This window comes from Schistocerca americana, chromosome 3 (genome assembly GCF_021461395.2).
Source record: "Schistocerca americana isolate TAMUIC-IGC-003095 chromosome 3, iqSchAmer2.1, whole genome shotgun sequence".
Taxonomy (NCBI): Eukaryota; Metazoa; Arthropoda; class Insecta; order Orthoptera; family Acrididae; genus Schistocerca; species Schistocerca americana.
The window spans coordinates 814,301,857-814,322,283 of record NC_060121.1 but is presented as its reverse complement, the minus strand read 5'-3'; the positions used below and the strand labels follow the sequence as shown (position 1 = coordinate 814,322,283).

At 43.5% G+C, this 20,427-nt stretch overlaps 1 protein-coding gene across 1 annotated transcript in view; it reads left to right on the top strand.

Annotated features, from left to right (window-relative positions):
* Nucleotides 1-20,427, top strand: part of LOC124607067 (sialin-like) — a 126,626-nt gene that overhangs the window by 57,117 nt on the left and 49,082 nt on the right. Inside the window, exons 4-5 of the mRNA XM_047139242.1 lie at nt 1,794-2,027; nt 13,270-13,354. Coding sequence (XP_046995198.1) covers nt 1,794-2,027; nt 13,270-13,354 — 319 coding nt within the window. The remainder of the gene's footprint in view (nt 1-1,793; nt 2,028-13,269; nt 13,355-20,427) is intronic.

Below are 20,427 nucleotides of genomic sequence, written 5' to 3'. Positions count from 1 at the left end.
AACTCTACCATCTGGTGAGCAAGATGTATGAAACAGGCGAAATACCCTCTGACTTCAAGAAGAATATAATAATTCCAATCCCAAAGAAAGCAGGTGTTGACAGATGTGAAAATTACCGAACTATCAGCTTAATAAGTCACAGCTGCAAAATACTAACACGAATTCTTTACAGACGAATGGAAAAACTAGTAGAAGCCAACCTCGGGGAAGATCAGTTTGGATTCCGTAGAAACACTGGAACACGTGAGGCAATACTGACCTTACGACTTATCTTAGAAGAAAGATCAAGGAAAGGCAAACCTACGTTTCTAGCATTTGTAGACTTAGAGAAAGCTTTTGACAATGTTGACTGGAATACTCTCTTTCAAATTCTAAAGGTGGCAGGGGTAAAATAAAGGGAGTGAAAGGCTATTTACAATTTGTACAGAAACCAGATGGCAGTTATAAGAGTCGAGGGACATGAAAGGGAAGCAGTGGTTGGGAAGGGAGTAAGACAGGGTTGTAGCCTCTCCCCGATGTTGTTCAATCTGTATATTGAGCAAGCAGTAAAGGAAACAAAACAAAAATTCGGAGTAGGTATTAAAATTCATGGAGAAGAAATAAAAACTTTGAGGTTCGCCGATGACATTGTAATTCTGTCAGAGACAGCAAAGGACTTGGAAGAGCAGTTGAATGGAATGGACAGTGTCTTGAAAGGAGGATATAAGATGAACATCAACAAAAGCAAAACAAGGATAATGGAATGTAGTCTAATTAAGTCGGGTGATGCTGAGGGAATTAGATTAGGAAATGAGGCACTTAAAGTAGTAAAGGAGTTTTGCTATTTGGGGAGCAAAATAACTGATGATGGTCGAAGTAGAGAGGATATAAAATGTAGGCTGGCAATGGCAAGGAAAGCGTTTCTGAAGAAGAGAAATTTGTTAACATCCAGTATTGATTTAAGTGTCAGGAAGTCATTTCTGAAAGTATTCGTATGGAGTGTAGCCAGGTATGGAAGTGAAACATGGACGATAAATAGTTTGGACAAGAAGGGAATAGAAGCTTTCGAAATGTGGTGCTACAGAAGAATGCTGAAGATTAGATGGGTAGATCGCGTAACTAATGAGGAACTATTGAATAGGATTGGGGAGAAGAGAAGTTTGTGGCACAACTTGACCAGAAGAAGGGATCGGTTGGTAGGACATGTTCTGAGGCATGAAGGGATCACCAATTTAGTATTGGAGGGCAGCGTGGAGGGTAAAAATCGTAGAGGGAGACCGAGAGATGAATACACTAAGCGGCTTCAGAAGGATGTAGGTTGCAGTAGGTACTGGGATATGAAAAAGCTTGCACAGGATAGAGTAGCATGGAGAGCTGCATCAAACCAGTCTCAGGACTGAAGACCACAACAACAACAAACCCGCTTATCATCTGTATTTCTTCTTGGTGTAGCAATTTTAATGGCCAGTAGTGTATTAGAGATGTAAACGACTCGCTATTGTAGTACCTAAAGAAACTTCACTGAAGTTCCATGTCGTGCAACTCAACAACCTGCTGCATCATGTCCAGAGCTTCATGCCATCCCTTCAGATTTATTGGAGTGTTGCAAGCTGACAATAGTGAGTTGGATGTGATCAAGATTTTCTTCAGCCCAAGCATTCTGACGAACTGGAAAGCTTGCATGACAGATACTGCTTATGAAAAGAGCACTAGCTAAGAGGACTTAACCGGAAACGTGGCTGATGGCGGAGTCTGGGAGAGTGATCTGTCTGGCGGACGGCTGTAGCGACTGGTGGGTGCGCCCCGTGTTGCAGGACGGCTCGTTCGTGTGGGACGAGGAGATGCAGGGCATGATGCTGGCCGGCTTCTTCTACGGCTACACGGTGGGCCAGGTGCCGGGCGGGCTGCTCGCCGAGCGCTTCGGCGGCAAGCTGGTGTTCGGTCTCGGCGCGCTAGTGCCCGCCATCCTCACCGTGGTCAGCCCCTTCACCGCCTGGGTCAACGAGTACTTCTTCTTCGCCATGAGGATCCTCGAGGGCCTCGTAGAGGTAAGCCGGCGCAAAGTGCAGCGCCCCTAGTAAGTTGGAAGTATCGGTCCATCAGCATCATCCGCCATGTTGACGTTCTCTGCCGTCGAAGGTCTCAGCTAGACTTTTGCATGCATTATGGTCTTCATCTGTGAGTTTCCACATTGCTCCTACATTTTGTCATCGTCTTCTTTTTTCTGTTAGTATTATATTTAAAGTCAAGCAATTTTGTCATATGATGACATGATTGGAGACTGTGGCTGTTATTTGAAGACAAAGGTTGATGGTGTTGAGACAGCAAGCGCTCAGTGAGAAAAAATTACATGTGCAACGATAAGAATGCAGTGGGAATGGTTCAAAATGGTTCAAATGGCTATGAGCACTATGGGACTTAACATCTGAGGTCATCAGTCCCCTAGAACTTAGTACTACTTGAACCTAACTAACCTAAGTACATCACACACATCCATTCCCGAGGCAGGATTCGAGCCTGCGACCGTAGCGGTCGCGCGGTTCCAGACTGAAGCGCCTAGAACCGCTCGGCCACAGCGGCCGGCGAAGTGGGAATGTATTCACATCTCTTGGACTATGAAAACAAACACTACAAACCGACATTTCACGTAAGGCACATCCAATGCAAATCTGTAACGCAACCATCTATGTGGCGTGTTTATAATTATGTATTATTTATATTTTAGCACAATTAATCTGTAAAAAAAACGCACCACATGAAATGAAAGCATGAAAACCGTCTGAAGATGAATCGTAATGATTCGAAACCGGTAACGGTACCTTTTGAATAAAGGAACTGAAAATAAATTTTAAGTAGGCTGTTTAGGTTTTATGTTGGTAACGCCACGTAGCGCTCTGTATGAAAATCACTGACTGCTGTGTGCAGTCTGTGGCTGGTTGGCGTTGTTGAAATATTCTCTATTGTAGTTGGAGGTGAGCCGCCAGCAGTGGTGGATGTGGGAGGAGAGATGACAGAATTTTAAGAGCGGACGATCTGGACGTGTGTCTGCCAGAAAGAGTAAACTTGTAATACATGACTTTTGAACACTATTAAGGTAAATACATTTTTTGTTCTCTATCAAAATCATTCATTTGCTAACTATGCCTATCGGTAGTTAGTGCCTTCAGTAGTAAGAATCTTTTATTTAGTTGGCAGTAGTGGCGCTCGCTGTATTGCAGTAGTTCGAGTAACGAAGATTTTTGTCAGGTAAGTGATTCATGAAAGGTTTAGGTTATTGTTAGTCAGGGCCATTCTTTTGTAGGGATTTTTCAAAGTCAGATTGCGTTGCGCTAAAAATACTGTGTGTCAGTTTAGTGTTGTTCAGAATAAGTAAAGAAAGTAATGTCTGAGTACGTTCAGTTTTGCTCAGCTGTTTGAAAATCAAATAACGTAGAGGTTTATCAGCACAGTAATTAACTAATTTTTCTAAGGGGACGTTTCAAAATTTGTGGCTGGTGGCTGTCTCAACACCATGAAATTTATCTTTAAAGTCATTCTTATACCCGAATGAATGAATGACTTTTAACTATTTTACTGCGGTATTATGTGCTAAAATTGAAAGAGTTGACTAATTAATTTTAAATTAGCTGTAGTAGTATTCTGGTAATTAAAACACTGCATTCACACATACACACGTGAAACACACGTCAGACACACAACAGAAATATTTTCATCGTTGCTTACGGCCTGTAAGTTTCAGCTAACTGATACACATAAAGTAATAAAAAAAATAATTGGAAAGTGTGACTAATCTGCGTAGCAAAATACTGTAATAAAACTAGAGACAAATAAACTAATATCTGCAGTCAGCGAGTTCTCAGATGGAACTTTTTTCAATATTTTTTTATTAAAGATAGCATCATCTCGAGTGACACATTAACCCTCGATTACTGAACTCTCGTAAACTCAAAGATTGCAGTAGGGTATAAAACAGCACATTTTGTAGTCCATTAAATTTCGGGCATGCAACCGCGCAATTTTTTTTTTTTTTTTCGCGACTGCGTGCCCGAAATTCAATGGACTATTCATTACGCCGCGAGAAGTTGAAAATGCACTGCACGTTTTGTACTTAATTTGGTATGTAACATGCCATTGGAGATCTAATAATTGTAATAACTGAGGCATAAACTACAAATTATGACTTCTCGTGAATAAATTGTGGAACAGTAAACCTTACAATGGTTTACTAGCATTTTCCCCTTTTAATGTTCTAGTGTTAGACAGAATCACTTTGCCGGCCGAAGTGGCCGTGCGGTTAAAGGCGCTGCAGTCTGGAACCGCAAGACCGCTACGGTCGCAGGTTCGAATCCTGCCTCGGGCATGGATGTTTGTGATGTCCTTAGGTTAGTTAGGTTTAACTAGTTCTAAGTTCTAGGGGACTAATGACCTCAGCAGTTGAGTCCCATAGTGCTCAGAGCCATTTTTTGAACAGAATCACTTAAAAAAAAAAAAAATACATCTCTATTCCACGCCGGAGGGACCCACAGCCAGACAAACACTACTCATTATTATCTTTTCAGCACTCATACCTCTCAAAAAACAAATTGCCTTCTTCTTTTCTACCTGTTTAACAATTTATATTTGTTTTCTAAAGTGTAATGAGTAAAAACAATGCTTTTCGTCGTTTAAAACAGACTAATTTTCTCGTTTCCTATCACATATTTTACCACAGTTTCGTCATCAATGTCTTTTCTTTTAAAGCAATGAAATGGAAAATAACGGTAACAAATACCTTACTACAATTAAACATGAAGATAAATTGAAAAATGAAAAAAAATGTATGTGTGGTGCAGCATGTATCTATGTCCAAATTCATCAGCTAACTTTCCGAGAGTAAAATGACATGAAAATTAGGGGTTTCGAAAATGCCAAGGAATTTTAGACATTGCAAGCCATATTTAACACCGAAACACTTTTCACTCGTTCGTGTGAGGGCCTGCCCACGTGGACAGTTTTGTGATCTGACTGCCCTCCCAGAGAACAACACCGCCAGGAAGAGGCTTCCACATTTACAGGCTGACCCAATTGATATCAATAACAAAGCTGACACATTTCGTGCGTCTACAGGTAGAAGCGAAGAACTACACGGAGCTTTGAAAGACAAGACAGAAAGGGAACGATCCTCCACTAAGCAAAAAAATTAATAGAGAGACTGACTTATCGAAGACGGAAATGACGGAAGAAACAACATTACCCTGTTTTACACGCTCGCACAGCGATATTCTGCAGATTTGAGGTCATAATCATAGATTTAAGTGCAATACTAATAATGGTGAGTTCAAACTTCGAACTTAGATTTTAAACTTAACTGTTGTTGTTGCGGTCTTCAGTCCTGAGACTGGTTTGATGCAGCTCTCCATGCTACTCAATCCTATGCAAGTTTCTTCATCTCCCAGTACCTACTGCAGCCTACATCCTTCTGAATCTGCTTAGTGTTTTCTCTCTTGGTCTCCCTCTTCGATTTTTACGCTCCACGCTGCCCTCCAATACTAAACCGGTGATCCCTCGATGTCTCAGAACATGTCCTACCAACCGATCCCTTCTTCTAGTCAAGTTATGCCACAAGCTCCTTTTCTCCCCAATTCTATTCAATACCTCCTCATTAGTTATGTGATCTAGCCATCTAATCTTCAACATTCTTCTGTAGCATTCTTCTGTAGCAACACATTTCGAGAGCTTCTATTCTCTTCTTGTTTAAACTATTTATCGTCCACGTTTCACTTCCATACATGGCTACACTTCATACAAATACTTTCAGAAACGACTTCCAAAAGGAAATAAAAGAAACACGAAGGAATTAGCGGATTGTGTCGGAAATTGGTAGACATGTTGTACACTATGTGATCAAAAGCATCCGGTCACCTAGCTGAAAATGACTTACAAGTTCGTGGCGTCCTCCATCGGTAAAGCTGGAATTCAGTATGGTGTTGTCCCACCCTTAGCATTGATGACAGCTTCCACTCTCGCAGGCATACGTTCAGTCAGATGCCGGAAGGTTTCCTGGGGAATGGCAGCCCATTCTTCACGGAGTGCTGCACTGAGGAGAGCTAACAGCATCGGTAGGTGAGGCCTGGCACGAAGTCGGCGTTCCAAAACATCCCGTACGTGTTCTTCAGGATTCAGGTCAGAACTCTGTGCAGGCCAGTCCATTACAGGGATGTTATTGTCGTGTAACCACTCCGTCACAGGCCGTGCTTTATGAACAGGTGCTCGATCGTGTTGAAAGATGCAATCGCCATCCCCGAATTGCTTTTCAGCATTGGGAAGCAAGAAGGTGCTTAAAACATCAATTTAGTTCCGTGCCGTGTTAGTGCCACGCAAAACGACAAGTTGTGCAAGGCCCCTCCATGAAAGACACGCCCACACAATAACACGACCGCCTCCGAATTTTACTGTTGGCACTACACACGCTGGCAGATGACCTTCATCGGGCATTTGCCATACCCACACCCTGCCATCGGATCGCCACATTGTGTACCGTGATTCGTCACTTCACACAACTTTCTCCACTGTTCAGTCGTCCAATGTTTACGCTCCTTACACCAAGCGAGGCGTCGTTTGACATTTACCGGCGTGATGTGTGGCTTATGAGTAGCCACTCGATCACGAAATCCAAGTTTTCTCACCTCCCGCCTAACTGTCATAGTACTTGTAGTTGATACTGATGGAGTTTGGAATTCCTGTGTGATGGTCTGGATAGCTCCTATTACACATTACGACCCTGTTAAACTGTCGGCGATCTCTGTAAGCCAACAGACGAGGTCGGCCAGTACGCTTTTGTGCTGTACGTGTCCCTTGCTCTAAGGCGCTGCAATCATGGACTGTGCGGCTGGTGCCGGCGGAGGTTCGAGTCCTCCCTCGGGCATGGGTGTGTGTGTTTGTCCTTAGGATGATTTAGGTTAAGTAGTGTGTAAGCTTAGGGACTAATGGCCTTAGCAGTTAAGTCCCATAAGATTTCACACACATTTTTTTGTCCCTTGCTGTACGCGTCCCTTCACGTTTCCACTTCACTATCACCTCGGAAACAGTGGACCTATGGATGTTTAGGAATGTGGAAATCTCGCGTACAGACGTATGGCTTAAGTAACACCCATCACCTGTCCAAGTTCGAAATCCGTGAGTTCCGCGGAGCGCCCAGTTCTGGTCCCTGATGATATCTAATGACCACTGAGATCAGTGATATGGAGTCTGGAAGTAGGTGGCAGCACAATGCACCTAATATGAAAAACGTATGTTTTTGGTGGTGTCCAGATAGTTTTGATCACATAGTGTACATATATAGACAAACAAATGATTATAATTTCAGAAACATTGGATAATTTATTCAAGAGAAAGAGCTTCACAGCGCCTTGGCCCACCTCCGGCTGTTATGCAAGCAGTTATTTGGCTTGGCATTGATCGGTTGAGTGATTGGATGTCCTCCTGGGAGATATCGCGCTAAATTATCTCCGTTTGACTCTTTAGATTGTGAAAATCCAGAGATGGTGAGAGGGCCCTTCCCATATTGTTCCAAATCTTCTCAATTGCTGGTTAAGCATTAGAAACTCTCCGCATGTGCGGGCGGGCATTACTTTCTGAAATGTTGCCATGAAGAGCAACAAAACGGGGCGTAGAATATCGTCCACGTCCCACTGTGCTGCAAGAGCTACGCGGAAGACAAACAAAGGAGACTTTCTATGAAAAAAACGACACTTCACAACATTTCTTGTGGTTGTCGGACCGCATGGCGGACTACAGACGGGTTGGTAGACCACTGCTCTCAGGGATGTTCCCAGAAACGTCTTTGGCGTGGAATCTCACTGAACAGAGTATAATTGTCTTCAGTGATGAATCCGTTTCGAACTGAGCCACGCTGACCAGCGAAGACGAGAGTGGCGCTGGACTCAGCGCATGCCCATACCATAAACCAGATTTTGCCAGACGTTGTCATTGTTCGTTGATCTGTTACGGATATGAGTATTATTTAATGGAGCATAAGCATTTCCGCGACATGAAGATGCCTGGGACTGGGGACCGTTATTGACCAGCGCTTTCTGCCATACAGTGCTACAGTTGGTCTTCAAGTGTATTCTCATTTGGTTGTCACACAGCATTTCAGTGAGCTACCGCCCTAGCTCCCTCATAACAACTGACGCTGTCATCATTTTGCACATGCTAGCTAAGGTATTGGAATAAGCCAACATTCCTTACAGATCCATCTTTAATCTGAAGCATTCCAACAGTAGCAAACGTTTCTATGTACTCTATCGGAGCTCAGACTGACGGAGACGATCATATTGCACGTGGGTCTGCCACTGCAGTTTCGGTCTTATTGAAGCAGCAGTCGTGAAATTATTAGCACAGAGCAAAGACAGAAGTATGTTCTGCTGCAGATGATGATGTACAAGATTCAGCAGCGTCATGTGGTCAGCAAGTCATGCTTTGTCAGACTGGATAAAACGCAGGGTGCAAGTGTTATCCAACTCCACATCCACAGGCGCGAGACGTCTGGGTGCAGAGTTGGCAAAGTTTACTGTAATGGCTTGATTAAAAATTGTCTTTAACTAAAAGATGTCGTAAAAAGCTCGTAAAAACGAGTGCCTTTACAAACGAGTTCTACAAGAAGCTTAAAAACAAGTGTAATACATAGATGAGTTCGGATATTAAAAACGATATCTGTAAACTTCGAGGTAAAATGTTGTGAGCTAAGCTTTTATGAAACTTAAAGGAATTTAAACAAAAAAAAAAAAAAACACAAGGAATTTACTCATTAGTACTATCGGCTATTAATTGTATCATGTCCTTTAAAGAAACCACACTGACATACAGTTGTCAAGGATTAATGTAAGGTAAAAATATGGCATTTTAGGATAGACATGTGTTACAAAAAGCTTTTGAGCTGATCTAATTAGTAATTAGTAACTGAGGCAGTAAACTATGTTTAATATGAAACTTCCTGCAGGATAAAACTGAGTGCCGGACCGAGACTCGAACTTGGGACCTTTGCCTTTCGCGTGCAAGTGCTCTGCCATCTGAGCTACCCAAACACGACTCACACCCCGTCCTCACAGCTTTACTTCTGCCAGTACCTCATCTCCTACTTTCCAAACTTTACAGAAGCTCTCCTGCGAACCGTGCAGAACTAGCACTCCTGAAAGAAAGGATATTGCGGAGACATGGCTTAGCCGCAGCCTGGGGGATGTTTCCAGAATGAGATCTTCACTGTGCAGCGCAGTGTGCGCTGATATGAAACTTCCTGGCAGATTAAAACTGTGTGCCGGACCGAGATTCGAACTCAGGACCTATCCTTTCTTTCAGGAGTGCTAGTTCTGCAAGGTTCGCAGGAGAGCTTCTGTAAAGTTTGGAAGGTAGGAGACGAGGTACTGGCAGAAGTAAAGCTCTGAGGAGGGGCCGAGAGTCGTGCTTGGGTAGCTCAGATGATAGGACATTTGCCCGCGAAAGGTAAAGGTCCCGTTTTCGAGTTTCGGTCCGGCACACAGTTTTAATCTGCCAGGAAGTTTCATATCAGCGCACACTCCGCTGCAGAGTGAAAATCTCATTATGTTTAATATGTTTTAGAGATTATGCAGGGCGCAGATATTTACTCCTTCATTGAAGAAAAACAAAAATAACACCAAATTTGTTTACGAGTTATCGATAGCTTAATATTTACTCAAACTGAGAAAGTAATGTTTATGAATTTCAACAGGAAAGCAGCTACTTGCCAAACATTAGGTTTAAGAAATGTTTTTCAATAAACAGCAAGATCCATTTATGATTAGAACATATCTCCTTGAAACGGCTGTCCCAAAGATACCTATTCCGTTATCGTATCGTAGCCTTTAACTACTATAATAATGTGCTGCATGTCTCTGAATGAAGAATTTGGTTATACACTGATGGGAAAAAAATCGCACCACGAAGACGGAGTTGTGCGAAATAAAAGAAATTTGGTATGCGTGTTTCTACTCTGAAAGGTGATGTCTATTCTAATTTCTCGCCAATTGCGTAAGAGTGGCGCTAGTAGCGCCACTATGAAGACGAAAATAATATTACCTTTAAATACACACTGTAACGACCGTGAACGTTAGTTACCTTTGAAATTGGATGTGGAGAGTTGCTGTTCGTCAGGAATGCCTTTAAGGTAACAAAGACGCGTTATCAACACCTCACTGAGTTTGAAAGACGTAGTGTAACAGAGCTGATTGTTTCTTCTGCGATACTGCAGAACGACTTGGCAGGAACGTTGTCACTGTACATGACTGCTGGCAGCGGTGGTCACGTGAATGTAGGGTCCAGGCAGACCAGACTCCAGACGGGCACGTGGCACTACCGGGGGGGAAGACCGTCGTGTTTGGCGTGTGGTTGTGGCACATCTTACTGCATCCGCAGCAGCAATTTCAGTGGCAGTTGGCACCACAGTGACACAACGAACCGTTACAACTCGGTTGCTTCGAGGGCAACTACGAACCAAACATCCTGTCGCATGCATTCCACTGACCCCAAACTACCACCATTTGCGACTTCAGTGGTGTCAAGCGAGAGCTCATTGGAGAGTAGGAGGGAGGTCCGTGTCTGATGAAAGCTGTTCCTGCTCAGGTGCTAGTATTGGCAGTGTACTGGTTAGAAGGAGGGCAATCACTCTGTCAGTGAACTAGACACTTTGTACCTACACCTGGGGGTAATGGTCCAAGGTGCGATTATGCATGACAGCAGGAGCACGCTCTTGGCTTTCGAACGCATTCTGACTACAAATTTGTGCGTCAGTATGGTGACTCGAGCTGCTCAGCTGTCACTCATAAACAACATTCCACAGGATGTTTCTCAGATGGATAACGGTCGTCCACATACCGCTGTTGTAACCCAAGATGGTCTACAGAGCGTCTACTTGTTGTCTTGGCATGCTAGACCACCAGCTCTGTCTCCAGTCGAGCACATATGGTATATAATCGGACGACAACTCCAGAGTCATTCACAAACAGCATTAACTGTTTCTCTATTGACCGACCAAGTGCAACAGGCAGGGACTCCGTGCCGCAAATTGATATCCGGTATGTGTACAAAACAATGCATTCACGTTTGCGTGCTTGCGTTCAGTATTCTTGCGGTTGCACTGGTTATCAACACTTTGCCGTCCGCACGTCTCGTACAAATTTATTCGCTTCGCGCCGGCAGCGCTAATTCGGATTACTTCGCTTGTCGCCGGCCGCTTGCCACCTTCCCGTTGATGACAAGCTTCAAACACATTGACTTTTGCGCACTTTAATTTTCCGGAAATCCTCTATTTTGGTGTATCGGTCCACAAACTCGAATTTTCTCTGCAAGTTCTACACTGTTATAATAATTATCCATGCAGAGGTGATGCCACTTTCCATCAGAAGGTATCAATAGTTCATCACTGTTTTTGCTAAAGGCTGTCCAGCGCCGGAATATATCTTGAATGAGGAAATGTATCCCGTAATCGAATCACACAGCGTCCGAATGAGTATGCCGTATTTCGTAATTTTCAACGGATTGTAAACTTTAAAATTTAATCGTCCACGCCACGATATCATTCCTTCATCAATAGAGATGTTTTGACTTTGATTACACGTTTCTTTAAACTTTTTGGAAAAATAATCAATTCAGAATTGCGCTTTGACAAGCCGGTCGGCATTATCCGGTTTATTGTTGCTGCCGGAAAAATGTAAAAATGATAATATTTGTCAGAATCGGTTGCGGGACATCGTTTTTCGAAATATCGGTGTGTCTATCAACGGATTCGTTGACCAATAATCATCGATCCTTGCTTTTTTTTACAGTTCCTAAGGATAGCAAGCCCAAACCATTTTCTAAGTTCGGGTCCTATAACGTCGACAAATTTTTTTAACCTACCTTTCTTCTATTGCAATTTTGACCGTAGTACTTGTTGGTTTCGTTGCTAATATATTCAAATAGATCGTTCCCTATATATAATTACATGATATCTTCGACGCTCTGTGATCTTTGGGAACAATTTTTGGAGCCGGGGATCCTCCAAATTTATTATTGGTCCTCGGTAAATCAAAGTCTGACCACTGTACACTGCCTTCTTCCTCTGATTCAGCCGAATCAGTTGGCAACCGTAGTGTTCGCCGAATTCTTCTTGCACGTATTTCACTAGCTTCCTACGATTCTGCTTCACTTTCGTTTTTTTTTATATCTAATGTCTTTTTCCTAATCGGTCAAGTCGTCCGGAACGTCAGACAAGACTTCCGGGCATTCATCGTAAATAATCCTATTGTCTCTTTTGACCACCATGATGAAAGGGCACAAGTACTTGTTGACGTGTGTAACTTATTGTTACCTAAACAAAACACCAACAGAATGCAAAAGATACTAAAGTGCTGTCGCCGGCCAATGCGTGATACTATGCTCACGACACCACTGTGCTGTCGCCGGACACTGAGCGATACTGTGCAGACGACACCACTGTGGTGTCGCCGGACGGCATAGTGTTAATGTACCAGCATTTCACATTTGCAATGACTTAACTCGCGCTTACACTAACCTGTCATCATGCGTCTGATAATAAAACGTCTTTTCCCAAAAATGAACAAAGTACTAGGAAACTCTTATTCGAATAAGTCACATTACGCAAATCGCACAGGGAAATCTGCTGGGATTCTTTTACCCTTGGGATAATTGAAGAAAGAGATAATTTTACAGTACACCGAATCGCGTGGTTCCTAGTATAATCAGTTTTCAAATTCCGTCTCCAGATGTATGAGTCTTCCACCGAAAGTCGGACATCTTTCTTGAATTTCTACGGCAAGGGATCCTCGTTTCCTTAGAACCACTTAGACACTGAATAATAACGCCCAGTTCGCAGTCGATATTCCCGCCACAAGGTTAGTGTAGTTAGCGAGTGGGCGCTAATATTCGCATCCAGAATACTTCCCGGTGTTTGTTTTCAATTTATCTTTGCGCGTCTCACGTATTAGCTCCTACGCGTCGGCTGTACTGACGCCTGCGCTTTAATAGAGCTAAACGGAAGGGAAATGAGGATAACGAGTTTGTTTAGTAGACCAATTACTAGTCGCACGTCCCAGGAGTCTATCTCGTTACATCTCAGAGATAAAGTGCAAGCTTGAAAGTTTCTCATTTAGTTATTAACCTCTTTCTTTCTTGATGTTGTGAATAATAGATTAGTTTTCGTTTATGTACAAACACAGGAGTTGTTTAGTTTTACTACAGGATACGCATTGAAAAAGCATCTGTGTAAGTTCGTTCACGGTGTTTCTCATTTCTCAGGGGGTGACTTTCCCAGCGATACAGCTGATGATCTCCAAGTGGGCACCTCCACAAGAGCGCAGCCGCTTCTCCATCATCTACTCTGGTAAGCCATGCCGACAGCTTTACAATGACTCTTGTATAAGCAAAAGAAAATCTCTAGTCAAATCACATAAAGCGTGCACTATATATCAGAGCATAAATTTGTGTACAAGTTTTTCCTTCAAATAGCTATTTATGTCACTACCGGAACATTGACCTTTTCTGATGGGACACGGTTACATTTCATTAAAGATGCAGGTTGACAGTGACACTGAAAGTACTGGAAAATTACACGTCCAGAGATAATTTCCTGTTAAGCTTTACAACCACGATTTCGTCTCCTGTGACCCCATCGACATCTCAGAATATCACTATCATCCTTCGACCTCAATTATTTGTTGTATGTACCCCTGTAATTTTTGTCCACCACAGTTCCCTCTCACCGAGTGAAGTGGCGCAGTAGTTAGCACACTGGAATCGCAGCCGGCCGAAGTGGCCGCGCGGTTCTGGCGCTGCAGTCTGGAACCGCGAGACCGCTACGGTCGCAGGTTCGAATCCTGCCTCGGGCATGGATGTGTGTGATGTCCTTAGGGTAGTTAGGTTTAAGTAGTTCTAAGTTCTAGGGGACTGATGACCTCAGATGTTAAGTCCCATAGTACTCAGAGCCATTTGAACCATTTTGTCTAGCATCTGCCTTTATGTTGAAGCAAGCATTGGCCGACGCCGGGATGGTTCCTTTCAGAGGGCACAGCCGATTCCCTTCCCCATCCTTGAAACAATACGAGGTTGTGCTCCGTCTCTAACGATCTCGATGTCGACGGGACGTAAAAGCCTAATTTTTCATCCTTCTTCCTAAGTCTCACTCTAGTGCCATAGAGGTTTCCCCCTAATGTCTTCACTTACGTCCTGTCGTCCGGCCTCTTATTCTAGATAATGTTTTCCACATATTCTTTTCGTCGCTTATTCTACGAAGTAAGTCCTCACATCTTATCAGTTTAACTGTTCAAAAATGTAAAACTGTGCACTTCACAATAATCAGAAAAATACAGGGTGTCCAGGATGGAGATATGCAAAAACATTTGTTCATATTTCAATACCTGTTAAGTTGTATAACTTCATTTGCACAACGGTGTACATAGGAGCTCAAACATTTTTATTCATATTGGTACAGTTCAGTGTGGGGACCGTTTGTAGTTCGAAAGATATCGAAACGGTACTCGACTTCTCGCCCCATGTTGATATGCATGACAAGTGTTATGGCCTCTAATATGGCATAAATCCTTTGCCTCAAATCTGCCACGTCTCGAAACCTAGTTCCGCAATGTCCTTGACAAACCCCAATGCATGCACTGAAAATCCAGCGGCGGAGGCAGATCGGCAGTCCGAGAGGCCAGCAGCAGCAGGCAATGGGACCCCCCCCCCCCCCTCTCCACAATTTTGAGGAGATGTCTCATGGAGATATGTGGTAATATCTCCATGGGGCACCATACTGTTGGAAAATGACGTCCGGAGGCAACTGTGAAACTGCGTAGTTCGCTAACAAGTCGAGATAAGTGCGCCCTGCCACTGTAGACTCCATAAAAAGAAAATCGACGAATCGCAGAATGTTTATGTAATCAGAACCACACATTAAATTCTGAGGTGTCCTTTCGCACTCAGTCACCTCTGCTAGGGTCTCACTTACTCATATTTGACAGTTATGTCGGTTAACTTTGCCACAGATGTGGAAGGTAGATTCATCACTGAACAGGGGTGTACTGAGGTAGTCGTTGTTTTCGTTTGTACGATGCATCATTTCAACAGCAAAATCACGTCGTCTGCAGTGATCCTCAGGCTCAAAATGACGCAGAAGCTGGAGTTTGTAAGCATGCAACAGGAGACGTTTGTGCGTAATGTCGTGCTAGTTCCCTACTGGCTTGTCTAATGTATTTACGTGGCCTTCTAGCCAATGCTTCGCGAACACGTTCCACGGTCTCTTCATTCACATGCGTTTTAGGACGTTTTCCAGCATTTGAACGCACACTTCCCGTTTCTCGAAGAGTTATGTCCCCTTCATAAATGGATTTACGTGCAGGAGGAGCCACGTTTCATTTCCTTCTTGCACGCCCCTGAACACGTGTTACATACTTTAGCTCTGCACCTTTCATTGTTTCGTCTACTTGAAGTAAACATTTGAGCGCATGAGCCATACGACTCAGCGATTTTCATGAAATGGTAAGAATCACATTTTGGAGAGTGTCTCTGTCAACTGGATATATACTCAACAACATAAAAAATCGAGTTTTTTAGTTATAAGCATTGGTTTGTGTACACCTCTAGCCCGGACACCCTGTAGTATCGCACGACTACAGCTGCAACTCGTCACAGCTGGAATCAGTCGACTTGTAGAAATACCTATGTGTAACAGTTCATTGTCGTATAAAATGAAACAATTACCTAGGATCATTCGTAGGTGAGGCAAGTGGTAAATTTCGATACATTGGTACGATACTGATAAACATACGTATAACAATTTGTTGACATGTGTAATGAAACGATCACTCGTAAGTGATGCAGGTGGTAGATATTGATTAACTGGTATGATACTGTGGGAATTCAGTCTCTCTATTGTTCAAGTGCGTGTGAGTCATACCAGGTAGGACTATCAGGGGATAATGAGCGTATATAAAGAAACGAGGCACGAATGGTCACTCACGGGAGAGCGGCAAGTATATTTTGAATAACATGAACTGACTGACTGACTGACTGAAGATAGACATTCAGTATCATAAGGAAACTCACTCACTAAGTTTCGAGAATCAGTATTAAGTTAAGAATCAAGAGACATTCTTCAGACCCCCATTTATTAAACCCAGAGGAACGACGCAAACAGGATTAGACCCACTGCAACGTAGACATAGGCACTGCAGCAGTCGTTCTTTCTGTGCTCCTTGCGCGAACGCGCTTCTCAATGCAATGCAATGCCATTCTTTCTGCAAAATAGTCAAGTTGAGGTAACGGTGACGGAGGTAAATAGCGATCCAACACACTTCTCTCCAAAGTAGACCACAAAGGCTCAAGAATATTGAGATGTGGTGACTGTGGTAGCCAGGGGAGTGGCGACAATTCGTCCTCGTGCTCACAAAACCAGTTCTCGACGTTGCGTACTGTGTGAGCAAAGGGCCTGTCGTCTCGGAAGACAGCATCACGATTGGGGAACAAACATTGTATGAAAATGTTCTTATATACCTTGGCAGTAATGCCCCCTTGCAAAGTACCCACGGAATACTACGGTATGGCTGCCCAAATCATCACCGGACCGTTCCGTGTTACCCTCCGACCATTGCTCCATAGCCCAGGTTCTATGGTTTCGGCACCACGTTTTCGTGTACTGATCACTGGTGAGTTGTTTTTGGAAGTACAGCTTGTAACCTCCCCATCACTTATCGACCTTAACGACAGTAAAAACTAAAGCGCTTGTACCTAATGGAAATTTGGGAAAAGCAATCGTCACCGAAGTTAATCTGTTGGTAAAGAGAGAGAAAAGGGTTACATCTAAATGAAAGGAAAAATGCAAATGAAACAGGTGGAAATTAATTTCGAAAAGGGGTAAAGTTAATAAAGAAAATAAACGTGTGGTCGTTACGTTAACAATTAACTGGCGTTAATTAGATATTTGAGATTTGGGGAAGATCACGGTTGCCAGTCCTATGGACAACAACAATAATAATTGAAAAAGAAAGGTTATTGCACATATAATTGGTACTAAAAGCGTGGGAACTGAAGGTTGACACGTGTTGTGTGAAAACTGAATGTTTGTCAGAAGTAATAAATTTCGCTACACTCTGACTTAATTTAGCAAAAGAATTAATAAAACCGGAAAACAGATGTTAATTTAGTGACTGAAATTAATAGTGAACTTTGTTTCTTAAGCACTACGAAATTCAATAAAATAAGGTTAGTCTTGCGCTATCTCAACAATCATTTCAAAAGCTACTTGAATCTACGCAATTTAGAAATAAGAGATTTAACTTTGAACTTGAATTAAATGATTCTGAACAATTAACAATAGTAAAATTTAGTACGTACCAAGCTGAGCTGCAGTCACAGGTAAGCTAAAATATGGTAACAAAACTCGCACTCTTCATTTGTGCTTGTGTAATCTAAATATTGTAGCCAGCTATGAATACCTTAACTGAACTTTGAAATTAAAGCAGTGAAATCGAATGATATTACTTTAATGCTGACGTTTGAATTTCAACGACACTCGAGTTCATTTCGGAAAAGGAAGGGACCCTACTTGGTAATGCAATTGGGACAATGAGCAACAAAGGTTCATAACCTTTTTGCTGTATTTTAGTGATGCTAATGGAATAGTTTGAAAATCTGAGGTCTGCCATACAGTTCTAAAACTTTACGTGCTTTCAGTCTTCCTTGTTGGTTGATTGAAGGTTTGAAGTCGTCGATCGAGGAGGTGGCGACAGTCACTCATTGTCGGCCGTAGCTGTTGCAGAAGCTGGATGTTGGCGCGCCTTCTTCTCGACACGGTCATCAGGGGAAACGGGCTCTTGATGTGTGCCTGCTAATGTTTCCCGTCCGCGACACCATGCCAGAAACTATCATAGCAAGTCGAACGCAATTACATGCTGCCAAATCCTGGAAGCGCGGCAACTCGCGGGAGCGTCACTCAACAGACCTGCTCCACCGCCCTATTCCAGCCAGACTCCCCACTGCCCGCGCTCCACGCGGCAGAGTTAACACTACCAAAGACCCTAAACACTTTGGTTCTCCACACGACCTATCGATGTAATCGTTCGATAGCCTAGTTTTCCCTAGGCAAGACCCAGAGTAAAAATAGAAATAATATTTACAAAACAAACCAATTATACATCGACATAAATGCATAAATATATACATACAAATAGTAAAACAATTACAATATATAAAGACACGGAAATGTCATATCTTCAGACAACAAAATAAGGAAAAAAAATTATAGTACAATAAATGGAAATAGGAGGATATGCATTTCCAGCGTTACAAGCTTGCCCTGAAATTCCCTGCTTCTGGAGCTCCCATCGTGTTGTATCGGTGCTGACAGGCTTCGCCAGTACGATCTTTAGCTCTGCAGTGACTTTTGCAGCTGTCATCCTGCTATTTCTCGTCGCAATCCTCTTCAATGCCCATTCGTCGTAGCCACTCAACAAACACTATTGCCCGCATTGTGACGTAGCGGATCACGTTTTTCCACTTTCCCTGTATGCGGTATAAACTTCCGATCTGGTACTTTTTGAAACACCAAACACTTCCGGCACCAACAGTTTGCCCACGTTGGAAGTCACTTAGCTCCGAAGTAAGGCACCCGCAACTACACAGAACTCTGCTCTGACCACGAATGACACCTGCAACGTATTGAGGACATTGCAGAGGGGCCGTTCGTGGCCAAATACAACAGCGCAGCCTACAGGCATAGCTAGCATCTGCATTTACGTTGAAACAAGCATTTTTACGGTTTTTCCATGTTTTTGCATAATCTCTGTATTGATATGTGGATATGATCCGCAGAACGTGCAAATAGCTAAAGTAAGCTAATCAGCAGTACTGGAAACTAATGTTAATGATTAATGAAAACCATGACAGTTGTACTGGTACACATTTTCTGTGTCAAAAACCGGTTTCTTTAGTCAGAACCTGATGGAGCTGCCGAGTTGTGACAGTATCATATTCTAGTAGGTCTAGTTCTCTTGATAACAGTCATATAAATACACTACGGGCCATTGAAATAGCTACACCAAGAAGCAATGCAGCTGTTAAACGGGTATTCATTGGACAAATATATTATACTAGAACTGACATGCAATTACATTTTCACGCAATTTGGGTGCGTAGATCCTGAGAAATCAGAACCCAGAACAACCACCTCTGGCCGTAATAACGGCCTTGATACGCCTGGGCATTGAGTCAAACAGAGCTTGGATGGCGTGTACAGGTGCAGCTGCCCATACAGCTTCAACATGATACTACAGATCATCAGGACTAGTGACTGGCGTATTGTGACGAGCCAGTTGCTCGGCCACCATTGACCAGACGCTTTCAGTTGGTGAGAGATCTGGAGAATGTGCTGGCCAGGGCAGCAGTCGGGCATTTTCTGTATCCAGAAAGGCCCGTACAGGACCTGCAACATGCGGTCGTGCATTATCCTGCTGAAATGTAGGGTTTCGCAGGGATCGAATGAAGGGTAGAGCCACGGGTCGTAACACATCTGAAATGTAACGAGCCGGCCGTGGCGGCCGTGCGGTTCAAGGCGCTGCAGTCCGGAACCGCGTGACCGCTACGGTCGCAGGTTCGAATCCTGCCTCGGGCATGGATGTGTGTGATGTCCTTCGGTTAGTTAGGTTTAAGTAGTTCTAAGTTCTAGGAGACTGATGACCTAAGATGTTAAGTCCCATGGTGCTCATAGCCATTTGAACCATTTGGAATGTAACGTCCACTGTTCAAAGTGCCGTCAATGCGAACAAGAGGTGACCGAGACGTGTAACCACGCCGGCCGATGCGCCAGTATGGCGATGACGAATACAAGCTTCCAATGTGCGTTCACCGCGATGTCGCCAAACACGGATGCGACCATCATGATGCTGTAAACAGAACCCGGATTCATCCGAAAAAAAGACGTTTTGCCATTCGTGCACCCAGGTTCGTCTTTGAGTACACCATCGCAGGCGCTCCTGTCTCTGGTGCAGCGTCAAGGGCAACCACAGCCATGGTCTCCGAGCTGATAGTCCATGGTGCTGCGATAAACCGCAATCGGGATAGTCTACAATCCGAGCTTTATCAAAGTCGGAAACGTGATGGTACGCATTTCTCCTCCTTACACGAGGCATCACAACAACGTTTCACCAGGCAACGCCGGTCAACTGCTGTTTGTGTATGAGAAATCGGTTGGAAAATTTCCTCATGTCAGCACGTTGTAGGTGTCGCCACCGGCGCCAACCTTGTGTGAATCCTTTGAAAAGCTAATCATTTGCATATCACAGCTTCTCCTTCCTGTCGGTTAAATTTCGCGTCTGTAGCACGTCATCTTCGTAGTGTAGCAATTTTAATGGCCAGTAGTGTATTCTGCCGAACCCCTGGCAGAAGCAAGGCGAGTAGTCTGATGTC